The 25,310-nt window shown below is 40.3% G+C and overlaps 3 protein-coding genes across 8 annotated transcripts in view; 2 read left to right on the top strand and 1 right to left on the bottom strand.

Annotated features, from left to right (window-relative positions):
- The first annotated feature begins 2,960 nt into the window (after positions 1 to 2,960).
- On the top strand, positions 2,961 to 13,492 carry tmem269 (transmembrane protein 269). 5 transcript variants are annotated; one of them, XM_072366388.1, is made up of 7 exons: positions 2,969 to 3,026; positions 3,898 to 3,949; positions 4,896 to 8,788; positions 9,301 to 9,398; positions 10,725 to 10,868; positions 10,940 to 11,161; positions 11,324 to 13,492. In XM_072366388.1, the coding sequence occupies exons 3-7, from the start codon at positions 8,748 to 8,750 to the stop codon at positions 11,431 to 11,433; spliced, it is 615 nt and encodes a 204-aa protein (XP_072222489.1). In that variant the 5' UTR covers positions 2,969 to 3,026; positions 3,898 to 3,949; positions 4,896 to 8,747; the 3' UTR covers positions 11,434 to 13,492. The 5 variants fall into 5 exon arrangements, with proteins under 5 accessions (XP_072222487.1, XP_072222489.1, XP_072222488.1 ...); XM_072366387.1 differs by lacking the exon at positions 2,969 to 3,026 and adding an exon at positions 3,035 to 3,226; XM_072366386.1 differs by having other exon boundaries at positions 2,961 to 3,026; positions 3,898 to 8,788.
- Positions 13,493 to 13,507: 15 nt separating this feature from the next.
- On the bottom strand, positions 13,508 to 18,220 carry LOC140271256 (tyrosine-protein kinase STYK1). Its single transcript, XM_072366384.1, is given in 10 exon segments — positions 13,508 to 13,872; positions 14,752 to 14,848; positions 15,043 to 15,083; positions 15,245 to 15,462; positions 15,641 to 15,724; positions 15,818 to 15,999; positions 16,084 to 16,284; positions 17,809 to 17,952; positions 18,141 to 18,177; positions 18,179 to 18,220. Coding segments are annotated over 10 exon segments (1,203 nt in total). The 5' UTR covers positions 18,206 to 18,220; the 3' UTR covers positions 13,508 to 13,700.
- Positions 18,221 to 20,264: 2,044 nt separating this feature from the next.
- The window catches only part of magi3a (membrane associated guanylate kinase, WW and PDZ domain containing 3a), a 129,746-nt gene continuing 124,700 nt past the window's right edge, over positions 20,265 to 25,310 (top strand). For both annotated transcript variants that reach the window (XM_072367855.1, XM_072367854.1), the window contains exon 1: positions 20,265 to 21,470. In XM_072367855.1, coding sequence (XP_072223956.1) covers positions 21,164 to 21,470 — 307 coding nt within the window. In that variant the 5' untranslated portion in view covers positions 20,265 to 21,163. The remainder of the gene's footprint in view (positions 21,471 to 25,310) is intronic.

Raw genomic sequence — 25,310 nt, 5'->3', positions numbered from 1 at the left:
TTATCAGCAGACTCTGTCTTGTTCATCTTCTCTGACTCTTCATAGACTCGCAGTCTTCTTTTAAAGTCTGCCAATGTCACATTGTCTTTGTTTTGTGTAATATGTACAGCTAGGGGCTTGAAGAGGTCTGGGAGTCCGCCTAGTATCATGGCAACAGTTAGTCCATCACTCATGGTCTCACCTGCATCCCTCAGGGCCATAATGATGTTCTCAGCTCTTATGAGATAGTCTGTTACACTTTCATTGTCTTCCATGTGCAGCTTGGTCAGTGATGTGTACAGATTTATTATTCTTGGTTTACTTTTTCCAGAGTAATGTTCTTTAAGTATTTTCAGGGCCTTCCTACCATCACCAGCTGCTTCATGCCTAATCAGCGAAAGACTCTTGTCGTCTATTAGCCTGATTAGTTCTGCATTACAGTCTGCATTTTTCTTCCTAGCTTCATTTCGCTGTTGTTCATTTCCTCCACTTGGCTAATTTAAAATCGTGTCTTTGAGCTTCAAGATATGTAAGTGACCGAGAAATCTAGTTTCCCCATACTTATCTTCTGATCCATCGAAAAGAAGCTGTGGTGCTACAACGCCTACTGCCCTGGTCGCCATTTTGGAGCCGTGCCTTTTCTACTGCAGCCTTCGTCTTTGCGTTGTTAGCTCATTAACTTTATTGACCTCCGCGTTATACGTCGCGTAAAGCCTCTTCCGAAATTATATTGTCCACTTATTTCCAAGCTGGCTCACTTACGTAGTCCATGGAAGCTCCGTGTAATGCTCCACGTTTTGCTCCCCCACGCCTTCTTGTGTCCAACTCTGCCTGGGCCCATAACCTGTTGAGGTTAAGTCAGGAATGCGCAGTCTTCTGCTTGCGTTTGGAACATAAGTAGGATCCACTCAGTGTGTCTCTTTAGCTTCAACAGCATGTTTATTGCACACATACAGACTGACAACACCAGAGCTCGACTGAGATACATCATTTCCATGGCGGGAGAAATGAACCAAGAGTGAGGAAGACGCCACTTCCTAGTTCTACCATAGTTCTTATAAATAAAAATATGGTTAAACATATCAACACAATACAGAGGGTAAGGGCGTCATCAAATTATAACACTTAACAATAAATGATTGTGTTTCGGTCTGAGTTTTTGTTGTTAAACTTGCAACTGACATTGCAGAATCAATCATATTACAGATTATATGCAAAAGGAAAAATAAACCCAAATTACAGTTCTTCATTAAACAAGCAACAAGTGTCTTCTCTATTGATAGTTATATTTAGTCATTGTAACAGTAAATGAAGCCTTACATTCATAATTATAAGAAAGACAGTATAGGACAATAGCCTATTTTTTTTTAACTTTACCTCCATTTCTTGGATTTTGGTGTTCTTCATTTTATGAGTACCTATAGAATATATACAGGAGTTTGTCTCTGCGAACGACTGTAACAGCACATAAACAAGAAATAAAATGTCCTTATTTGCAGAATAACAATAACAGTGTGGCTCAGGTTAGCTGCAGGCGTTGCAGGCGTTGGCTACGGGTGCCACGAGCATGCAGTACAACCATTCATGTGAGGATTGACAAGGATCATACTACCAAGCAGGGAGGAGTGGGTAGTAGCCGAGATGGGAGGAGACAGGAGGAGGAGGAGGAGGAGGAGGAGGAGGAGGAGGAGGAGGAGGAGGAGGAGGAGGAGGAGGAGGAGGAGGAGGAGGAGGAGGAGGAGGAGGAGGAGGAGGAGACATGCTGAAGGAGAGAGAGGAGTGTGGTGCAAAGATGAGTAAAAACATCTTAGTATTTGGATGCAATTTGACAGTTGTGTCAATAGCTGTCCTATATTAATTTATATGCTTAGGTTTTTATAGGCAATTTCTATCTGCTTTGTGTAGCAAAGTTTTTCAAGCAAGTTAGAGAGTTACAAGGGATTTTACAACTGTAAATGCAATTGATGCAATTTATTGAAATGTAAGACAAAACAGCACTAAATTTGGCAGAATTCTAAAAGGTATAAGTAGTAAAATTGAGAGCAGTTGGAAGCCGAAAGAGCCGGCTCTTCTTCCAGTTCATTAGAAAGAGCCGACATTCTCATCTCTTGTTCAGGTTAAGTACAGGTTTAGTCCTGGTTTATACTCCTCCATAACGCTACTAGTGTTGACGTGATTCGAAGTTCCGCGTCATCGAGATGATAGAGAAGCATCAATGGCACATATGACTTGTAAGACATATATTCAAGACTTAACTGGGTATATATGCCTTTGTTCTTATAATCCTATGAAGCTCAACACATTGAATGTGTGCTGAGCGAACGCTGAGTACAACAATAAATAGAAAAAATGAATACAACTCTAACTCATGGTACTATCCTAACAACATAAAAAATATCTAACATAGCAATCTAACCACAATTAACAACAACGGAAGAACTGTGATTGGATACTGAACTACAACAACTGATAGCATTTTACAACACAAATAAAAGGCACTTACTGCACCACAACCTGCAGAGCATCATGGGAAATATGTTAATCCATACCCCAAAACTCTACAATATTCAATCCCAGGTTAAAACATCACCAGTTTAGTTGTTAGTGCTGAGGTGCACTTTTTCTTCATATGCATTCCAAACGTCTTCCTAAAACATAAAGACACAGTCATGACTATACTGGGAGTATTGTGACAACTTCATTACATTCATGTGCAGGACAAGAGCACATTACACTCATTAATGTTTTCAGGTTTATTTTTTTTGTATTTCTCTGACGTGTTCATGCGTTTTCATTTTTTTTCTGAAGATGTGTTCCACCTTAAGCACAAAATACACGCTTTGTTGAGTTAACTCATCCTGTCACTGTACTTGTTAAATTGCCCCATTAGGATTTCTTCTACGGCGGATAGATATCACAATATCGACCAATATTATGGGGGAAAAAAACTAGAAGCAGTGAGAGCGTCATTTCCGGTGGAATATTCCAGTGAATTTATCCTTGGTCTTTAAAAGGACGCGCTGAAAACGCAGTTGCAAGGTTGACAGGTAACTGGCCTCGCGTTTTTTTTTTGTTTTGGGAGCCATACAGAGAGCGTGGTACCTTTAAAACGCACAAGTTAGACAAAGCAGGACCAGTCAAAAAGGAGATAAGAATCGAAAATAAAATAACGATATTAGATTCGTTTTTTTTCACGTCTCCATCATTTGATGTGTATATATTAAGACGTCTGTGGAGTTCCTTTCAGGTAAGATGAGAAACGCTTTATATATCCACAGCAACTGCATCATCACACCTGCTTAGAATGGGTTTTTACAGGCTTTCTTTGCATTTGTTGGATCATCGGTTGCGACGCACTTGCGCCTCTTGCCTCGGGTCTCTATATGAAGGCGCTGTGGTGTCAGATGGTTTGGTTCACCCACTTTCATGCTTTTGGGGATGCAGTTAAACAGAGGAATGGCGGCAGTGGGAAACGTAATTAAAAAAGACTGTTGCTGAGAATGGAGCGTTCCGGCGGCCCCCGCTGAGCAGCTGCAGGACTTAAATCAGCGACAGGCGTCCAAAACCAGGGTTTCATAATTTTAGGTTTACAATGCATTGTGTTATTTATCTGCGATATTTCGAGACGTTTGCCTATGATTTACAATCACGGCAGCACTGATTATTGTGACGTATATAGCCCACACCATGAACGCTCCCCAAAAGATGTCGTTTACTCTTTATACAAATAATAGAAGAGTTTATTTTAGAAAACAAATATACAACTAACAACATTAGGCTAGTGGTTGATGTTTTGGTAAATGACTACAAAAAACCGATTTATTTTGGGAGTTTTCAGACACTTGGGACGGGCTTATTACTACATACACGTTTTATGCATACGTTATTGTATAATGACAACCTTTTCCCCCATTTTAGCTGTTGTATTGAAAAGCAGAGGCAATCATGATCCTCCTGACTCCCTCCTCTGGTATGTACTCCTTTCTTAAACTCATCTCCTTATCAGGATTACAATACACCTACTTGGGCATAGGTGCCAGGGATTATGCCAGGGATTATGGCTGAGAGATTCTTTGACATTGAATTAAAACTTAGGTTATACAGAATTAGCCATATACTACACTTTTATGTGTGGTATGTAGTGCAAACAGTGCAGTAATGATATGTACTGTAATTGTTAAAGCTGTAAGGTGTGTGCAGGTTCAAATTAACCCCATCACTTTGTGTGAAAGACATAGTTCACTGTTCTTTTACATTCATTAATGTGTTTTTTTTTTAACACTGTACCTTATATGATGTTTTAGACTGAGCCCTTTCTGAGTGCTGTTCATTAAATGGACTTATTTACAATTACAAATTTTAGAAATGTTTGTGTAAAAGGTTTGATTATTTCGATAAGTCTCTGGTTGCCCCTCTTGTGAACTGTGAGTTGAATTTTCCTTGTTTTTCGTTTAGTCTTTTTAGCCGTCACCTGGAAACATTGCAGGGTATTACATAACAAGGGCCTTCCCGTCATGCTTTGCACTCATTAGGCAGCAATCCAAAAATAGAGACCTGCTTGAAACTGACAGTGTGTCTGGCTCTGGCTTATCCCCTTTTTATTAGTAACCAAGGCAGTGCATTAAGTGGTCAGAGTGAAACTCTGCAGACTTTTAGGAAGCTGTGTGGCTCTGTATTTACTCTGACTAAAATGATTAAACTTGATTATTCATCTGGCAAATCAAGGCAGTTACATGGTTTTGAGATCAAACGCAACATGTTATCTGCAATAACTGTTGTTTTGTGTTTTCCTATGAAAAGTTGTCAGACAGTAATTCAAATGCCAGGTGGTAACTTATGTTAAAAAGCATGCTGTCAAGTAAAAGTGCAAGTTGTTGTTGGCTTTCTGCTTTGTCTCATACGCTGTTTTCTTTCAGATGAAGAGTCTCTTGAACTCGCCTGGCTTTGGAATCACAGGAAGTTCAGGGTGAAAATCTCGTGAGGGGTTGCTAATGCAACATTTAGAAATCTAAATATTTAGCAGGTCATTATCTGTGAATATTGTCTTGGACAGCACCATGACTTGAAAGAAAATAATAAACAAGAGAAGAGGCTAATTAAAAAAAACAAAAAAACATTAGATTTGTGGGGCCAGTTTTTGGCCAAAGTGGGGCATCATCAGCAGGTTTCTATCTCGCTCATGATTACAGAGACTATAGCTTTTTTTTCTATCATTCATACCACAAAGTCTGTGCTCACTATAGCAAAACATCACATTATTATGCGAACTTTAGCAATTTCCTATAAAGCTAAGATTCAGTGCAGTGAAAAGTATAGAACTCCCCCTGATTTCATCCTTTTTTGTGTCTGTCTCATACTAAATTGTTTAACAGAAAATAAAGGCAATACTAATAAACACAAAAGTGTTAAAATTCTGTATTAATTTGTGCAAAAAAAGCTTTATAATATGAACTATCTAAAAGAATAATGATATTTAAAAAACACACTCAGCCTGAGTACTACCAGCACTGTTCATTCAAAGCATCATTTAGAAAGGCTATTACATGTAACGTGAATTTTATTAAAATGTCTCACCAGCAGGTACTTTGTCAAAATCTGAAGAAACTATTTAAGAGATTAGAAAGAAGGCAGGAGTGGCTGGTATCAATGGGCTAGCAAGGCTAACAAATCAAACAGGACTGGTGAATCCTACCGCAGCACTGTCTCATATTTACAACCCAAATGTGTCATAAGCTTGCATTTAAACCTGTTTTTTTTTTTTTTTTAAAGAGGTGACAGGTGTTGTGACATGCCCCTATCCTTTGCTGCTCATTTTAGCTAAATTTGTCCACCCCAAAAGGCCAAAGTGACATATATGAGGTGATACTTATGATAATGTGTGTGGAGGGAGACATAACAATAGCAAGGCAGACAAACAAACAAACAACAAACAATAGACAACAAAATCCTGGCTTTAATGTTACTTGGTCTCGACAAAAGGACTAGTTAACGGCTACGTCACATTAGGTCTAAGTCACAAGCCGATAACCTTTTTGTTTCCTGTACTTACTCAGCGGAGAAAATACAGCTTGGATCCAACAAGGAATAGTAGATTTGAAACATTTACATGACAAATGACACCCATAGTACAAGTCATGTTGGTAAAACCATAAAGATATCAGGTAGAGTGAACTTTGTCTCAGTTTGATAAAGACAACCACATCGCTGAACATAGATGCAATAAGAGAACTGTATTAGATTTTGTGGGCTCAAACAATGGATGTTCTGCAACACTCTATAGGGTAGTTTTTTTCTTTGTTACCAAGTTCTCCTCTCTAGACAGTACTATGACTCAAGCTGATATATAATAATCACATTCTTCAGATTTACAAAGCTTTGCGTGTTCACTGAGAGAAACATATCTGAAAATGAAATTTAAACTTATATAGTGAGCTTTCCTAGAAGTAAGCAGCAACCAAAAGTCAACAAAAAGTGACTCATCCAGGGATTTCATGAAAGATCAGAAGAAATCAGTCAAGAAACATCAGGCCTCTCTTAATCGACCCTGCTTGATCATGCTGATAAGGAAAAACATTGAGGCTCGACTGAACTTCACGACATCACGCCAACTTCTGTGTGTTTTGAAGTATCATTACATGTAGTGAGGAGTTGAAAGTGGACCTTTTTGGAAGACAAAGCTGCCCATATAAAGAACAACTTCAGTCAACTTCAACTCTTCAGTCAAGCATTGGGGTAGCAGTGTAACGTTGTAGGGATCCTTTGCCTGCCATGATTGAGGTAGACATTACTCGAATTATTGTTAGTCTAACTTAAAAAGTTTTAAAATACACATAAATATTAATGTCAAACACTAACAAATATTAATTTTTCAGAGACAGATTAACACACCCAGATAATGTGGTTTGAAGTCATGTAACTCCTGCATGTATTCGCGGATACCCAACAAAAGAAGCTGGTAACAACAGAGAATAATCCCAAGAGATATTTTGCATTTCATTTATATAATAAAAGCATAAATAGATCTATAAATACAGTATACAATCGGTATGAAATGCTTAGAGCTGTAAAACTGTAAAATTTGCTGTTAAGCATCCATTTAGTCACCAGCTATATTATTTGTCAATTTACTTTGATCTGTGACATAATAATAAAATGCCCAATAAAAGACTGAAAGGGGGCATAATGCCACCTGCCATAGTGGAGTCGAAAATATTTCAGTCAATAACTCAATTCACCTCCTTTGTCCCAGTTCTTGTGTACTGGGACAAAGGCAGTGGCCTAATAAATGACCATAATTGCGCATCTACTGTGGACCTACTTACAGTGAGTTGAAAATCAAGTGCAGCTGAGTTATTCAACAAGACAGTGATCCCACATGCAAGACAAAGGACACCTCTACATCAATTTTGCCACTCTATGATATGGGTCTGTGGTAGGACCTGTGAAAGAGCAGTTTATGTTGACATACTCTCAAATGTGGCTGCACTGAAGCAATTCTGTTAAAAAGTGTTGACTTAGTTGCAGTTATTACTGCCAATGGTGGAACAAATTGCTATTGAGTTCAGGGTGGTGAGTTAATCAATAAACAAAAACTTGTATTTTAAGTTTAACCATGAATGAGAGACCCAAAAAACAAAGAAATCAGGAGGAGGCCAATTGTTCTTTTCATGGCAATTTGCAAAATTTCTCCTTTGACAATTCCCTGAAGTTAAGTATTTAGTATTTAGGAGTAAAGTGTATAAAAACATGGAAATATGTCAAGGCTGTAGATGAATTTCAATGCCACTATCTCCATTAAAGCCCAGGCTGATGTGGTATTAATAGCTTTTAACAGTCAGTAAGCTATGTGAGAGCTGCTGCCATGTCCTTGTGTTAGGTCAGCGTTAACAGGCTAATCGAACTGATGTGTGGTATGTGTCAATGCAGTCCAAATCATTGTCACTGTAGCCAGTATGTGCTAGTTCCCTAAATGTTTGTCCCCCACACCAGTATTTGTGTCTATTTGACCCCCGATAAGTTCATATTTAAATGCTAACACTTCACATGCATCCTATTCAGATACTGTATACTTATGCTGTTTCCCTTTCTAAATGTTAGCTATTCATATTGAAGTTTACTGCATGTCACTGTAGCAATGTTTTGCATCACTTAAAATATGTGTAACATAACAGATATCTAGTAGATAATGAGGCACTGGTTTCTGTTGCATGCTACAGGCAGCTCACATCTGATGGAATGAATGTACAGTAACAAATGCATTTTTGTGATCTATAAATGGATGAATGTATCGTAAGGTTGGTCTCCGTCCAATAAACATACGTCTTGGTAAGTGATACTTCTTTTACATAAGACGGGAAATCCATTTGGAGTAATACTTGGCTTTATATAGAGTAAAAGAACACACAATACAGCATGTGATGCAATATATTGAAGTATGAGTCCCAATTATATGGTGTACAATATTATTTTGCTGCATCATGACTGGTATTCTAAAGCTTTAAGATTGCTTCACTCCCACTGAAGTTTGACTCAGATTGAGAAATAATACGTAAATATCCCATTCAGACACATATATCAGAAGGTCATCTGGTTATCCGATCACAGTAGAGGTTGTAGTCCTAACACAGACAACTATTGACTGATGCTGTTATTTGGTCTAAGGTTTCTTCCAGTGCACCAACAAGCTCTTTCTGAACGATCAGACCACGGGACTTCAGATTAAAGAGTTTGCTCGTAAAAATGCAGCCAATGCTCTGTCAGTGGCCAACATGGTCATGGGCATGGCCTCCATTCTCAGCAGTCTTAACGGGTGAGTGAATACGCTGTTAATGGAGTTTACAATCTGAAATGTGTGCCAGGCTTTGCTGCAGGGTGAGTAAAATCTATGGGTCTGATTACATGGAACCAGCGCATTGGAGAGCTAACCCTAGGGGGCAAAAACACAACACAGTACAAGGCAAAACAGCGATTTACAAAAAGACAAATCAGAAACCAAAGCAATAATTAAAGTTGTGTTAAAGAGAACAAAAATTACACAATTCCAAAAACTCACATTACAAAACTTGCACACAGAACTTCTTTGCTATGTTCTGCCCTTCAGGGTCACCATAATTAATACACACTGATGGCAGTGTTGTTTTTACCAGTGATACTAAATATAATAAAGCCCCAGAAATTCAAACCGACTGTATTTTTAAAAGCTAATTTACTGACTGTTGGTTTCTGCCCTTTTCTACTGGTGAGACCTTGCACATATTTTACCCTTCCAAAAGGGTTGCTGTCATCAAATAGCTCAACCTAACACTCACTTGTTTTGTTCAGGCACCATCACGCTGCATGTTGGCTGGTTCTGATTGGCTACCTGCTAGATTTGGCAGATGGAGCAGTTGCCAGGCAACTCAATGCCTGCTCTGCACTGGGTAAGTGGAGTGTTGTGGCCCATAGCTTTTACCAAAGATAAACTTCAGCTTGGGTGTTGGCAGGGTTTGCTACACAGTCTTTTGTGTGGACTTTCTAATCTGACAACACAAAATCATTAACAAAGGAAGTCAGTAAAAGGACTCCCTGCTGTTGAACAACTCTGGTTAGTCTTACAGAGCTTCTAAGAGAAGAGTCTTGCATATTTTATATGTATATATAATGTAATTTGAGCTTCAGCAAATCAGAGGCTTTTTAAAAAATAAAAAAATCCATTTATATTTTCTTAAGCTTTAACTGTAGCTTGCTACCCCATTAAAAGCATGTATTGCGATTAAACTACATTTTAAAGACGACTCTGTTTGCAGATCTAGTATTACAAACAACATTGATATTGAGTATTAATTTTTCTAAACTTTTGCTCGCAAAGCACTTTGAATAACCTTTGCGTATGGTAAGGTGCGGCATAACTAAACCTTTTCTCAGTTCACATTTTCTCAGAAGCCCAAAATAGCTCCAGGTGCATTATTGTTGGCTGCATGGAGGCTTTGTGTCTCCACATGCCTTTTTCTGCTTGACTTTGCAGGTGGACGTTGTTGTGCCTCCCATGTATTTTTGTCAAATGAACAATCACTGATTAAGCAGCCTAATTCCATGGGATCTCGCTCCAATTGTCTTTTTTATCCTGTTGCTTTGGGTTCTCTGCATATCTGAAATTGCTTAAATTGTTGCCCCTGAGCTGCGGAATTCCACCTCGTTCATTCGACCTGAATCACCTCATCCTCCTCTGCTGAAAAACATGCTCTGTGCTCCTGAGGGATAAAGAGACAAGGCAGCAGAGAATGTTGTTTATAGAAAGACCGCCTGTTGGGCTGACACTGAATGTTCCACTTGGATTTTTTTTGTTATTTGTTTTGTTTTGTCATGTGCGACGTGTCAGTAACGCTGGCCGTGACCATGCTGGAGAAATGAAAGTAAACAGTATAATTAATGTAACAGCACAGTAATTTGAGGCTTTCTCCTGGCGACCCTTCCAAACAAGCCATACTTGATAAGTCTTTTTCTAATCGTAATGTCATGGACTTTAATATTCAACATGCCTGCTGAGGCCTGTAGAGTCTGAGATGTAGCCTTTGGCTTTTTTACCAGTTATCCATTTGTAATTAGCATGGCATTGTCTGACTTTAAGGTTAACTTGCATAGATGTCCACTCCTGGAAAGTTTGGGATGTTTGGCAGATTTTTTTTTTTAATGTTTTCCACTTGTGGTTAATGTTTAGCTCAGGCATAAGCAGTCCTAATAAATTATACATTGTTTTTCACATCTAGGTGCCAAGCTAGATGATTTTGCTGACTTCACAACCTTTGGGATCGCCACGTCACTGCTGCTGAGAACATCTGACCTGCTGGACAACATCCTCTGCATGTGTTATGTCCTGTCCGTGTTCGTCCGTCTATGTTTCTTCTCAAGCGGTGAGCTAGCTTATGCTGTTTTTTGTAATATGATCTGTCATTTCACTCCTACTTTACTAATAAAGGGGTAGATTTGACTGTTTTTCCAACAGGGATCCCATTCATGTACCGCGGCCTTCCATGCATATACTCATCAGCCATCCTGGCCAGCGCCTCTCTGCTGTCAGGGGGAAACATGGCTGTTCTCCAGGTCATCGCAGTGGCCATGATCCTCTTCATGATCAGTCAGAACTTCTACCCCCATGACAGAGTGCTGGAGTCCCAAGCTTGGAAGAAAGTAGTCTATGCCGGAGGTAAAGTCATGTTTTAAGTCTAATCGTAATCTTGTCTTTTGAACAGCAGAATTCTTGATTTTATGATCCCTTTAAATTATTGGGATGCTATTCAAGTAAACTTCTGCGCAGTTTGGTTCTGTCAATTGGTTTGATTGTTTTTTTTCTTTTTTTTTTTTTAAGGAATTGCCATGGTGTTCTGCTCTTCCTTCCCCCCTGCATGTGTGTACTACCTGCTGTGGTCCATCTCCTACATTTTGTTCCCGACGTCCCTTTGGAGCAGTAAAGTGTAAAAGGGGTGCTAGCGTTGTCCAAGTCTCCCGGGTAGGTTTGCCTCTGGCCCATCTGGGTGAACCGAGGCTTCCAGACTGCCACTGCTCCCTCCTGCCATGGAGCATCCAAGCTAAAAATGCTCATGCATCACAGGGCAACATTTGCTCTATTCACTCTTTATTTTTATGTGACACCTGACTGAGGAGAGTTAGGATGAGGGATAGGAAGAGCATTTTACTGTTAATGGTGAGGGTTAACCTTCATGCTATCGTCTGTCTTTGTTGTATTAAAACAGATCCCTGTGCGCATTGTGGCATTTTGTTGAAAAAAACCCTGAATTTTCATCAGGTTTACTTTACTTTCTTCAGTATTAATCCAACCTTTCATCAGTGTTTATAGCACGTGGTACCAGTTGACGTCACCTTGTCACATATAATATGAAAATAAATAGTTTTTTTTAAATTCACTCCTCGTATGTGGCTAACTCTCAAATCAAACTGGAAACTGAAATTGCAAGAGTTTGAATGTAGATGAAGCCTTTTGACCCTACAACATGATATCGCAGCAACATTTTTGAGATAAGAAATTCCATGTTCTCAATACAGTAATGGACAATTATTTAATACGACCTGTTTTGAGTTGACTAACATCTGTTAGTGTTTGTATCAGGGTTGCAATAATTTCCCTTACATGGAATTAAGGCCAGGATTTCTTCTAAATCTACTTGTTTCATTATAAAGGAATCATAGATACAGTCAGCGAGGGAGCCATTTCATACACTGGTTCTGTAATTCATCTAATTTGATTTGCTGTTTGAATGTATGTTGTAAATAGGTTGAATTGAAAGTCAAGAGACCACAACCCTTGCTTTTATAAACTAGGGACTTGGGACTAGTTTTTGAGATTTTCTGCTTTCACTCAGTTGTGACTGTTCATGAAATGATGTGCTAGATTTCCATATATCTTTATTTCCTCTATGTGAGATTTTATTAGGTCACTGTAAGTGTTTGTCTCTGTTTTAAGAGGCAATATGATTGAAAGAATAAGTAAATCCAAAGTGGATCATTGTCATGTCTCATACTTGTCAACAGACCACAGTGATATCGCTGGTGGTTTTTTTCTGTCATATGTGGGAACCTTTGCAGCAACACCTGAAATCAGTGTGGAAACGCAACATGAGTGGTCCATGAATAAACCCTTCACTAGCAGTTTTTGGCTGTTTTGTTTGGTTCTGTGTGAATTTATCCTTTAAGAAGCCAAACACATTGACTTTAAACCCTGCTTCTCCTGCCATCTAGTGGATAAAAGTGTCACCTCGCTGCACAACCTTTTTCAACTTTTAGGTGATGTGCCATTGCACTACTGCTAATTCTGGCTGTGATCACATAGAGACTGCTGCAGGAACTTGGCAGGTATTTTGTAAGAGGGACATTGCTTTTTTTTTGTAGAGCAGTCGTTTGTAGCAAAGACCCATTTTTGGCATCATTTTCTGAGTTTTGCAGTGGGTATTTGTGCCTCTGCACTGTGAGTGATGAATGGAAAGATTATATAGTTTTTCTCATATCTCATATGTTTCATTCTGATTCTGCCATTTGAAAACCATCGTCCTTGAACTAGCATGGACCTGGAATTTGGATGATTTAATCCTTCTTTAAGCCATAATTTATAGTTTAAGCAGTTTGGGTTATTAACTGTGAATGAACTTGCCTTACAGAGCTCAGCAGAATTTCAAACATCAAGACTTTTGTTTGAGAAAAAAAAACTACTGTCATGTCTTCTGATTTAATATTTAAGTGCTCTGTGGTTTATGACATGGTTTATGATAACCGGTACTGTATAGAAAGTCTGAACTCAGACTGGAGACAGATCTACTCTTGAATATTCAGTAGTGCATTCAGCTTTCCCTTGTGGTTGTTTGGGTTTCCAAACTGTAAAGTCACAGTAATGTATGTATGCCAAGAGCATCACAGATACAAAAACTGTACTTTGCCCTGTGATTAAAAGTGGAAAATATAGCAGAATAAGTTCTGTGCTTTTGAGTCTGTACATTTTGACAATGAAGAGATGAGAATAAAATGACTTGGTTTTAGCACCTTTAAAGCATCATATCAAAATTTTATTGTAAATCAGATAAATTTCACATATTTGATGGCCAGAGATGGACCAACAGCCCACACTGAGGTTCATCTGGCAGAACACCATGTAAAACTGATAGATATTACAGATTAGATGATACAATTCTCACTTCATATAGATTTACAAGTTGATGACACAGTTGTTTATAGGTCTACGAGAGAAGTCCGGCCTTTCTGTTGTACTCAGGTATGTCTATGATCTCAGGAACACTGATAGGTTTGGTAGCAGCGAGGTGCACTGATGACTCCAACAGCTTCATGATGGCTGAAAATGCCGGTCGGTCTTTGAAACTCCACATCCAGCAGTACTTCATCAGATCATACCTACATGCATGTCAAAAGACATTTAAAACTCAACTGTGTGAAAAGCCATAGTTGCACAAATACAGCCTCTGACAAAAAATGGTGGAATCACCGTTCAAGGATGCTCATCCAGCTGTTTTATTTAGTAAAACAATACAAAACAAATCACAGATGTGCCTGAGTTTTTTTTTTTTTTTACAAAGGCTCGTGTGCTTTCATGTTGAGAGTTTTCCAAAAAGATCATTATTGGATTTTTACCTGAAAACTATTTTCACTTTTCAAAGGGAACATTTTTAAAGTACTTGTTGACTTTTTCCAAACTCCATTTGCAGAGAAGTTGGTTTACTCTCTTAAATGACACATAAATTTGCCATTTGTTTGTGCGTTTGAAACTTTATTTTACCGACACAAAGGAAATTAAGTTCAGCGTCTTCACTGAAGTTGGTCCGGGGAGACACTGTTCAAGAAAAGCTTCAAAGGATGAACAAAGATGTAAGTCTTTCTTTGGACAGAAGTGCAGCTTTCAAGAATTCAAACAGACTTTGACCATGACTGTAGCATATATCAAATTGGGTGACATTGTGTTTGAGTATTATATGCTGTTGGGGGATTGCTGGCCATGAAGAACACTCCAATCAGGACAGAAGTGTTTAATTAGAAGATGAAGTTGATGACTCCAAACAACTTTGTATCGCTTTTTAAAGGTATTGCTTTTTAAAGGTTTCTTTACAAGAGAAAATACCCAAGGAAAAATACTCTCATCAGCATAACACGTCCATCAGAACAACTCGCTAGCTAGTCTGGGGTTCAAGTTTTTCCTACAGTTCGATGAACACCATTCACACATCTAAATGCCTGCCATGAAGACCTGGCCTTTGGTTGAATGTGAAACATACTCACAAAGGTGCTCCACAGTTCTTTGGCTTTTTCATTCGATAAGATGCCTGCAGTTTTGGAAGCACTGACAGAGGCTCCAGCTCAGGATATGGGGGAGACCCTGAGGTGTTTTTCGAAAGAAAAAAAGAGGGATCTTTGAATATATGAATGTGCCTTTAACACTACTGATGGTCTGTTTGCAGAAATTAGGGTAATATGAAATGTGTGAACCTGAGAAGGTACAATAACAGTGTGGCTGAATACAGATTTGTTTTTACTGATTTAGAGACAGATGATAAGAGATGCTTACTTTACCTAAAGTTATCAGTTCATATAGTAAGATTCCATATGACCACCTGGGAAAAAAATATATTTCAAACAATTTCAAATTTATCATCATATATTTTCTTTATATAATTAACAAACATTATTAACAAGATTTGAAAAAGTTCTGGGAAAAAAACACCACATTGTATGAGTTTATGTTTGACTTTCTTAGCCATGACTCTGCCCTTACACGTCGCTCCTGTCGATACTGAGCTGCATCATAATCCTCTCTGGAGCCTGCCATTTGAGAGGCACCTCAGCTGCCCTCTGCCTAATTGCTGAATTTGATTTTCGTCCTTCAAATGCCACACCCAGCCCTGACACTCGCGCTGAGAGGCCTGGGCCAATTAAAATGTTCTTGGCAGCAACATCACCATGCACCAGCCTGTGCTCTGACATCAGGTAATCCTGAGGGCGAAGCCAATTACAGTCAAACATTTCAGTCATTTGTTGAAGCAGTCATTCAAAATGTATGATAAACAGTTTTATTTTCTTCCTGGTACCATGGGAGAGAAATAGAAAATGCATTAGCCTTTTTGCTTGGTCTTTGCAAGGAATAATTGATTAAAATAAAAAAGTGACTCACCAGGCCAGCGGCAACCTGCTTCGCCACCAGAAACACTGACATCTCAGAGAAGTTCTGCAGCTGATCTGCAGCACTTGGACTCTTCTAAAGTTAAAGATAGACCTCTGTCAATCTGTTACATCTGGAAACTGAAGATTGAACCATAGAAGGTGTAGATCAAAGCTGTGGACAACTTACATTCCTGAGTGACCAGAGGTAGTGGAGCAGGTTCCCCGGGTTGCAGGCATCTAAAACCAGGTGCATGGGCAAACGCTTTGTTTGACAGAACAACATCTGCACCACGTTCTGGTGTTTACACACCGTGGCATGGAAGAGGAGCCACTCCACAAACTCCTCAGTTTCATGCTGGTTGGAGCCATCTACATATTACATGTAGATAATAAAGAATGCTGGCAGCCAGATTACAAATTACGAGTGGTGACACACTATAGTGACACTCTCACCTTGAAGAGACTTCACCACCACAAAAGAGGAGGCTCCGTCTTTCTGCCTGAGCAGACCTTTACAAATGGGGCCATAGCGGCCAGGTTGACAAAATTCTTGTCCCTCAAGAGTGCACTCTTCAGGGATTTCCCAGGGATGCAGAGCAGCCTGAACCTTTGGAGTGCTTACAGAAGTTGGACCCTCAGATACTCTCTGTTGGCCTGTTAAAAACACAAGAGGAAATATGGATGTTTATTTATTCGATAAAAAAGTATTTTTCATTGCTTTCTACCTCTTTTTTGCAACCCCAAATCAGAGTGGTAATTCACCGCAGATGCAGTAAACCCAAGATATTCCATGTTTTGCTCTTGTCATCTTTATTTCATTTGTTAATGTACATCTTGTTTTTTTTCATTCCAGGCTTTCAACATATTCCAAAAAAAGTTGGGGCAGTAAAGATTTTACTTCTTTGTAATGTTGCCATTTTGTCTCAAAACACCTAAAAGGTGTTCTGATTGATTTTTCATGCAAACATGTCTTAAGGTGTTCAGTAATATAGGATCATTCTCGTTACATCTATTTATGTTCAAATTGTCCACACTTTCTGTAAGTAGGACGAGTCAGGACTGCAGGCAGGCAGGCCAGTCAAGTACCTGTACCCTCTTTTTCCTCAGTCATGTCTTTGTAATGTGTGCACAATGTGCAATGTTTTGTTGAAAGATGCATGTATGTTCTTGGAAAAATTGTTGTCTTGAAGGCAGTGTATGCTGCCATCACAGCAGTGTAAATGAACTCTGCCAAGTTATTGATACAACTCCATATCCAAAGAGAGAAGGCTTTTGGAGTTGTGGATGTTCCTTTTTGTCTTCGGTCTGGAGCACACACCGCCCATTTCTTTCAAAAAGGATCTGGAATACTGATTTTCTGACTACAACACACATTTCCACTGAGTGATGGTCCATACCAGATGCCTCCAAGCCCAGAGAAGCCAACACCATCTCTGGACAAAGTGAACATAAGACTTCTATTTTGTACAGTAAAGTTTTAAGTGGTATTTGTGAATGTATGAATGAATGAATTAATTTATCACAATAACTCCTTGCCAGTGTGGTTTTAGCATATATTGATGGATGAGGATTCCTCATGGAGCACCATGTGAGGGATCAGTAATCAAAGTCCCTGTACCTTATGCACAGAAATTCCTCCAGATTGATTCAAGGGTTTAATGCTATGTACTGTAGAGGGAGAAATACAAACTTACAAACTGTCTTTCAGGAACATCGCTTTGAATTTTTTCAATGATTTTCCTACATATTTGCGGACGAAATGGAGATCCTTTGGCCATATTTGCTCTTAAAAGACTCAGACTTTCTTGGGCAATGTCCAATGTTTGGTACCAAAACATAATTACAATCAACTGTTGACATCAACTGTTTTTTTTATCTCATTACTGGCCCTTTGAAAGCACCTGTCCCAATGTATTTTATGAGTTACAGATCTGAAATTTAAAATGATCTATTTCAACAAAAAAATGATGATGATGATGATGACAAAACATGAAATATCTTAGGATTATACCGTCTGCAGAAAAACAAGAGTAAAAAATAAATCAAAGACTCAAAGCTTATTTATTCACATTTTCCATACTGTCCCAAATATTCTTTTTATTTGAGGTTGTAAAACAACTTGGGATTTGTTAAATTTTCTGTTCATTAGTGAGAATATTGGTTTACTGCAGGTCATACCATTTGTAAAATGAGCTGAAGTCCTCTGTCCTCTTTGATTATTCTTATGTAGACTACAGAAAATCAGAGCCACCACTAAAACTGTGCTCAGAGCCAGAAGAGAGGGAATGATGATGACAGGAAGTGGAGCAAATGACTCCTCAACTGCAAAAGTGGTGAAAGAAAGTTCATAATGTTTTCAAGCCGTTGAAAAGTAGGACAGACGAGGATTGTGACAAGATAACTGCCAGTTTCTATTTCATTGATTTCTTTAACACGGAACAAACAGGTACTGTAAACAGTGGCACATACACAAAGGAATGTAACATATCATGAGTCCAGCGGCAACTTACAGCACTCACTGAGTGAGGTAGTATTGCTGCATTTTCTGTCCACATCCATGGGGAGCAGCAGGCATATCAGCAGAAGAAATAAAAAAATCGGCCACCACAGATTTCTCAGATATATATCCAAAGCTAATTATGAAGTATACTTTACTTTATAAGTTATTTTACAGATGTCCCATCAGAGGCCCCTATGTGTGAGAAAACACATTCTGACATCCTTGTAATGTAAAGATTAACAAATCCCAATGAAACGACTGTTATCAGCTGCTTTCAGAGAAAGAGCTTAGTGTTGTGCGTCTGCCTGTGAGGGCACTGACTGGAAGGTCAACTGACGGTCAATTATTAACAAAGAAGCAGAAATGACAGCAATAACAGGAGCCGTGCTCATGGTTAGGTACTTAAACTCAAATTAATTTGCGCAAGTAACATGTTTTTCTGTTTCTGCTTACTTTTGAGAAATCTATCTCTGAGGAGGAGATGTCCTTTATCAACCCTTATTCCCTGCACTCTCGAGATGGAGGGTTGGCCAGCTCTATGATGAACTCTTTGATGAATGAAATAGTGTTCAGCAGAGGTTTTGATTTGGCTGGATGTCTCTTTCCACTTCCCTGCTCTTTGATGTCTGCCAGTGTTGTCAACATACTATCATGATACCACTTGTATCTACCCCGGATGAAATCTTTAAGTGTATCTACACTTTATGGCCAAAAGTATTCACTCACCCATCCAAATAATTAAATGCAGGTGTTCCAACAGGTCGCTCTCAGGAGCTCAGTGAATTCCAGCATGGTACCATCATAGGATGCCACCTGTAAAACAAGTACAGTCGTGAAATTTCCTCATTACTATATATTCTACAGTCAATGGTCAGTGGTATTATAACAAAGTGAAAGCGATTGGGACCGACAGCGACACAGCGACAAAGTTGGAAGGCCTTGTAAAATGACAGAGTAGGGTCAACGGATGCTGAGGTGTGCAGAGGTCGCCAACTTTCTGTAGAGTCAATCGCTACAGACCTCCAAGTGTCAATGTGGCCTTCAGATTAACTCAAGAACAGTGCATAGAGAGCTTCATGGAATCGGTTTTCATGGCTGAACAACATCCAAGGCATACATCACCAAGTGCAATGCAAAGCGTCAGATGCAGTGGTGTAAAGCCCGTCACCACTGGACTCTAGAGCAGTGGAGACGCCTTCTCTGGAGTGATGAATCACGCTTCTCTATCTGACAAGGTGGTCAAGATTATTGGAAAATGACAAATTCTGTCTGTATTTTTATTCTTGTTTCTGTTTGCACATGTTTTCATAGATCTCCGCTACAGTTTGTCTGTTTTCTTGCAATATCTAAAGAAGTGAGGGGTTGCTCAAGACTTTTGTGCAGCAATGTAAGTGTTAGTAGCATTGATCCAAACACAGATGCTAGTTCTTATCTCAAGACACTTTTGAAACCAATTTGTGCTATTTTATGCACTTGTGGGACTGGCAGGTATTGTGAGCGCCACAAGAGTGAGGAAAAACGCTGATCTGGGCCATGTCTGGAGGATCTGTGAGTGGCAGTCCAACTCACCCTGAATCCACAGTTTTTTTGCGTGGGCCATAAGGAAATTAGGTGAAAATGCTCCTTGCTGTCTGACAATAATTTGTGGCATAAAATAAATAAATAAAAAATCTGTCTGTTAAAAAAAGCAACACAACTGTGCGTCTTAAGTGTACATTTAGAATACAAAATGTAGTTGTGCAGCCCAGGTCCCTGGCGCTTAACAGTTGTAACCAGGAGGGGGCAGTGTTGTGCAATTTCTTTTTAAAAAGGAAAGCAAACCATCACCTTGATAGCAGTTTTCCAGAAGTGTTTCATGAACGCAAAACTAAATTATTAAGTTTTAAAAAAAAAAAAACTATGGAAGGATCCTCCGTGAGGATAGTGGAACAGTAATCCCATCGAGGAACACACGCCAGTTAAAGTAAGTCATTTCCATGTGAAAATACACATCCGAAACGCCTCGCGTAAAAAGCTCCATGGAAACAAAATGCTACGTACCCACCCCCCACCACCTCCTCACGTAACACCCGCCTCTTTTCACTCATCATTGGTCCAATACAAACGTTTACAGTCCGCCCCACAAACTCCTATTGGACAGAACTCTGCGCAATCAGGAAAGCAACACGGAAAAAGATGGAAAAGAAAAAGTTATGGAGAGTGGAGTAATCCGATCACGTCTGTTATGTGCAGCTGTGTAGTTTTTCAGCGTTAAAAAGCCTCACGGCTCTCCGAGAGAAACGGGGGAAGGTGCGGAGCGAGCGAGAAAAACGACGGCGCAAACTTTCGGGGATTTGAAAGGATCGGATCCCCGCCCTGGCTCAGAGGAGGGTCAGGTATGTTTTTCCGTTTCTAGAGACTGCCTTGTTGATGTCACCGAGGAGGAGGACAGACGAGAGGCACAGGTGCGCCGGGCAAAGTTGCCTCCCCTTCAGTTTTAGATGACGATCTGTCACTAGGCAGCAGACCCACATTTCAGAGCCCATTTTTGAAAAAGTTCTCTCGTATTTCTCTGACCTTTTGTCCCGAACCAAAGTGGGGATTTAGACCCCTGTTTCTTAATCCTTTCGGACGGGAGAAACTACGGTGCGCACGAAGCTCGCATGCGATCCGTCCCGCTTCTCATCAAACTGGGGGGTTAACAGTGGGGGAGAAGGTGCTCCCGACTGGGGTGTGGGATTGAGGCGCCCCTGGCATCAGAACCAACACTCTCCGCTTCAATGCGGCATTGACGCAGCTGCTCTCGCGCTCCAGTCGCGGACAGATGATGCCCGAGTGATTCACTGGGAAAATCGAGCACAAGGGGAGTTTGAGATAGCACGAAAAGAGGAGGTGAAAGACTTGTTCTCATTTGAATGGAATACAACACAAGACAGAGGGTTTAACTTCTCTAATCTGCGATGATTGTTCCGCGCAGGGTCTGAGGAGGTTTTCACCGCTTTGAAGGACGCTCGTTCTTGGGACTTCTCTGAGGCTTTGCTAGCGCCAACAGCCATGTCCAAGACACTGAAGAAGAAGAAGCACTGGTCCGCCAAAGTGCAGGAGTGCACCGTCTCGTGGGGGGGTTCCGGGGAACTGGTCACTGTGGTGGAAGTGCGAGGCGGCGCCGAGCTGGGAGAGTTCCCCTACCTTGGACACATAGTTACGGAGGCGACGGTCTGCCACGCCGGGAGGTTCCCCAGCAGTGGGGACGTGCTGCTGGAGGTGAACGGCACTCCGGTGAGCGGACTCACCAACAGGGACACGCTGGCGGTCGTCCGCCACTTTCGGGAACCCATCCGTCTGAAAACTGTAAAACCAGGTGAGTGAGTGGGTGACCATTCAGGGCTGCTTGGCTGGCTGTCAGCGTGTATCCCGTTCATTCACTTAGAGACACATTACGCTTCATTCTGCAGCCCCGTTTAACACACAAGTGGGGGATACGGTGCGTTAAGGGTGCTCTCCCACACTGTTTCAGACTGTTGCCCTTTCTCAGTCTGTATCATATGTTTCAATGTAAGGGTGTTTTTCTTGTCTTGTGTACGTCACATATGCTGGCCTTAGATTACGCACGCACACTTATTGAAATTCAGCTTGGAAACTCCACTGAGAGCTTTGTCTGTTATTACTGTTTGTTACTCACTGGACTGTAATTGCTCCTGTAAGGCCCACGGTCATGCCTGATAAACGGCACTGCACTGAATTTGTCCAAGCACATCTCCAACCGAACTCCACTAGTCATGTTGGACAGAAGTCAGGTGGGTGTGTGAACGAGTATGGATGGATTTAAAAGAGGCACCGCTGAGTGTGGCACTTTGTAAACACTTAGAGGGGATTTGTTAATGGATGCCTCACAAGCTTAGACAGTGTGGGTCTGCTTGGTGTTGAGGTGAGTCCAAGCCTAATTGAATTAATTAGGTCTATGCTTAAATTCTCAGGATGCTGCCAGCCTGGCCACAGGGTTCGACACTTTGAATGTATTTCTGCTTCAAGGGAGTTTTCAGGAGACAATTTGTCCTTTTGCTTAAAGTTAACCTGACTGTTCATAAGGGATGTACAGTACTCTGCAAAAAGTCTCGATTCACTCAGAATCTCTTTAAAATGTGCGTCCAAGCAACCAGACTTTCTTGTGAAAGAAAAATGGTCTCAAGCAACAGTTCTCCAGCTCCAGGCTTTCTGAAGGTCTTTCAAAGTTTTTCTGTGGACGTTGGTTGCTTTATCACTAATTTACCCACTTAGTTTTCCCTTTTTGTTGTTGTTGTTGTTTAGCCACTTAAAACCAACTTCATTATCATTCAAGCATAGAGAACGCCAACTCGAGTGATTTTCACTCAATTTTCTACACATAACAGACAACTTGGCAACTAACCTATTTTAGATGGCAGTCTGTTGCAAAAACGCAGTTTGTTCCCATTTCTTTATTATCATCTCTGAAAAATGCCAAAGATAACCCAGTTTGACAGACATAACGTAGTATTTTTGCACTCGTGATATGATTTCCAAAGAGGTTTAGATAAAAACTTGGCATGACTTGGTTTGGTCTGCAGTGTGTCCTTGAAAAAAATTGAGAAAGCCATGGTTCAAGACTTGTGCACAGTACTGTCTTAATGTGAGTTAGGGTTAGGCTGTTACGCTGTCATCCAGTGAAATGCTTCATCACTTAAATGTTTCATTGAAATTAAATGACTCCTAGTTTTTAAATGCTCTTAAGTGTGATTTGCTTGGGATTATTAACAAGTGTGTTTGCATGTGTATGGGCAGAAGTTTGGTAAGGTTCACACTCTCTTGACCTGACGTTACAAAATGTTGTAAGTTATCTGACGCTCCCACCTTACCATTGGTTCCCTCATTCCCCCTTGGGAATGTGAGTTTAGATCTCTCTCCCCTTTCTCATGATTAATGCATGCATCATCCATCATTGATGGCTGCTGTGTGCCAGGATGAGGCGGTTGATGGCTGAGTTGTACGTTTGCCAACTGGACTGCTTGTCAACTTCTTTTCTCAAGAAAGAACAAAGTTGAAAAGGGGTATAAGTATATGGTTGGAAGGAGTTGTGGAGTTTGGGGTTATACTTAAGTTAGGTTTTACATGCTTTTCTGTTGTTGCTTGTGTGTCTTCTGCTAGCTTCTTTCTTAGCCTTTGGCATCACCAGAACACTTCCTGTGTGTCTTGTTATCCTCCACATTAATCTGCCAAGTCTTTCAAAACTCTGTCAGCCTCTTTGTGTGGGACATCGTTGTCTTTCCCTGCTGCACCTTCAAAATAAAACCATAATGTTGCTCTGTCATTACAGCTGAGACATTTTTTTGTTTCCTCTGCATGGTTGAGGCAGAAAACTGAAGTTTGTCTCAAGTGGTCCTCTGGCTCTAGACCAGCTGATGCACTCAGTATGCAGCTTCCATCCTGTTAGCGAAGGGAAACGATAGGCAGTAACCTTGAGGGGACAATTGAGAGTAGAGGCAGAGTGATGGCAGGTATGTTCAGAAGCGTAGAGATTCGTGTGAGTGGGCAGCTCATTGATTAATGCTGGCAGAAGATGCAGATTTGCTTGTTTTTGCCTCATGGAGCTTAATGGATTGAGCATTTAGCTCTTAGGTCCTGGAGCATACTTGACTCACAAATTAGGTCTGTAGTGGAAACCATAAAAAGGCTTGCACCAGTTTTTTGTTTGTTTTTTTCCCCTTAATTTTAGGACATTCAAAAACATAAATAATGAACTGAGCTGACCAATGTTCACATTGTACAGTGATATATCAGGGATTATATATCGGCACTAAATGTGAATACAGTTCCAAAGTCTAGAGCTAGATAGAAGAAAACACCTTTTCCTTGCAAAGTTATAGTTGATGAAAATGTGTACTTACTGAGTAAGATGCAACAATGCAACTGTTAACAATTCTTATGTCTTTGTATAAATGCACCTTTTGGTTTGGTGCCATTATGGCATAATGCTTCACATCAATGAAAACACTTTCGGCAACACCGGACAGTGATAATCCTGTTACACTTATGTGATAATAAAGGTGCAGTGAATTTCTCCTACATGAAACAGGAATGCAATGTTGTGGATTTTTACTGTCATAACAAGTATATATTGAGAACATGATAGCTAATAGCAATATCTAGCATATTTAGTGATAAATGAAATGTAAAAATGCATAATTTGATGCAGTCACATTTCTCTTAATATGCAAGGAGGGACGAATGAAAATGAGCTACCTTGCTTTCGCCCAACTAAATTACCTGAGGTATTGCTGCACTGGGATTTTACTCAGACTCCTTTTCACCTTGAGTTATGACATTTTCTGTTCTTGTTTTGGGTCTAATAGGCTTTTTCAAATATGTAGTCCCTATGTAGACCTGAAAAAGATCCTAAAGGACAAAAATGAATCTGTTTGCTCTGTTTAACAGGTCTAATATTGGGGTAATTCAGCAATGAACGTTGGAACCAGAGAGCATATTCTCACGCAGTTTTAGAAAGGTAATTTATTCACTCTCCATGGCATTCACTAGTTTTAGAAAGGCACTGCTTCTGGTAAAGAGCTACGGGAAGTGACCTGCCAGCTCAGGTGCCCTGCAGACCTACTGGCTAGCTCTGATTCCTGGTCGAATGCTAGGGAGAACTAGGAAGTTGGCTATCTTCAAGCTCCTATGGCTCTGGAGTTTCCAAGTTGCTCAGCAGAGAGATAGCCGAGATTTCACTCAGCTGGGAACTTGAGAGCTGGAACCTGAGAGCTGCAGGTTTAGCAGGTTTAGCTAACTTGGCTAGCTTGCTGCTCTAAAAGCCGTGTGCCTGAGTTCCCAGCAAGGCATATAGGAAAGCTTGCTTGGCTAGCTCTGAACTCCTGCAGCTCTAGAGATCTGGCTCATTTGCCCAAAATCTACTGGTAACTAATCTAAATTGCTAAATAGCTTAGCAAGCTTAGCTAGCTTGCGGAGGTCCCTCTTGTTCTCCTGAGTTCCGTGGAACTCTTGAGAATTAGCTGAGCTTATTTTGGGCTCATGCAGCTCTGGAGATCCTGGCTCAGTTGCCCAAGAACTAGTTTTGCTAGCCCTCGGCTAGGTGACCTCCTGGCTAGTTCTTGGTAGAGACTGTGGTTCTTGAGCTCTAATGGAGCTCTAATGTTGGTTAGCTTCTTGAACAGTTCTGGGCTCTTGCAGC

Source organism: Leuresthes tenuis, unplaced genomic scaffold (genome assembly GCF_036924035.1).
Source record: "Leuresthes tenuis unplaced genomic scaffold, fLeuTen1.0.hap1 SCAF_16, whole genome shotgun sequence".
Classification (NCBI taxonomy): domain Eukaryota; kingdom Metazoa; phylum Chordata; class Actinopteri; order Atheriniformes; family Atherinopsidae; genus Leuresthes; species Leuresthes tenuis.
The sequence above is the reverse complement of the archived record's forward strand: the minus strand, read 5'-3'. Positions and strand labels throughout refer to the sequence as shown.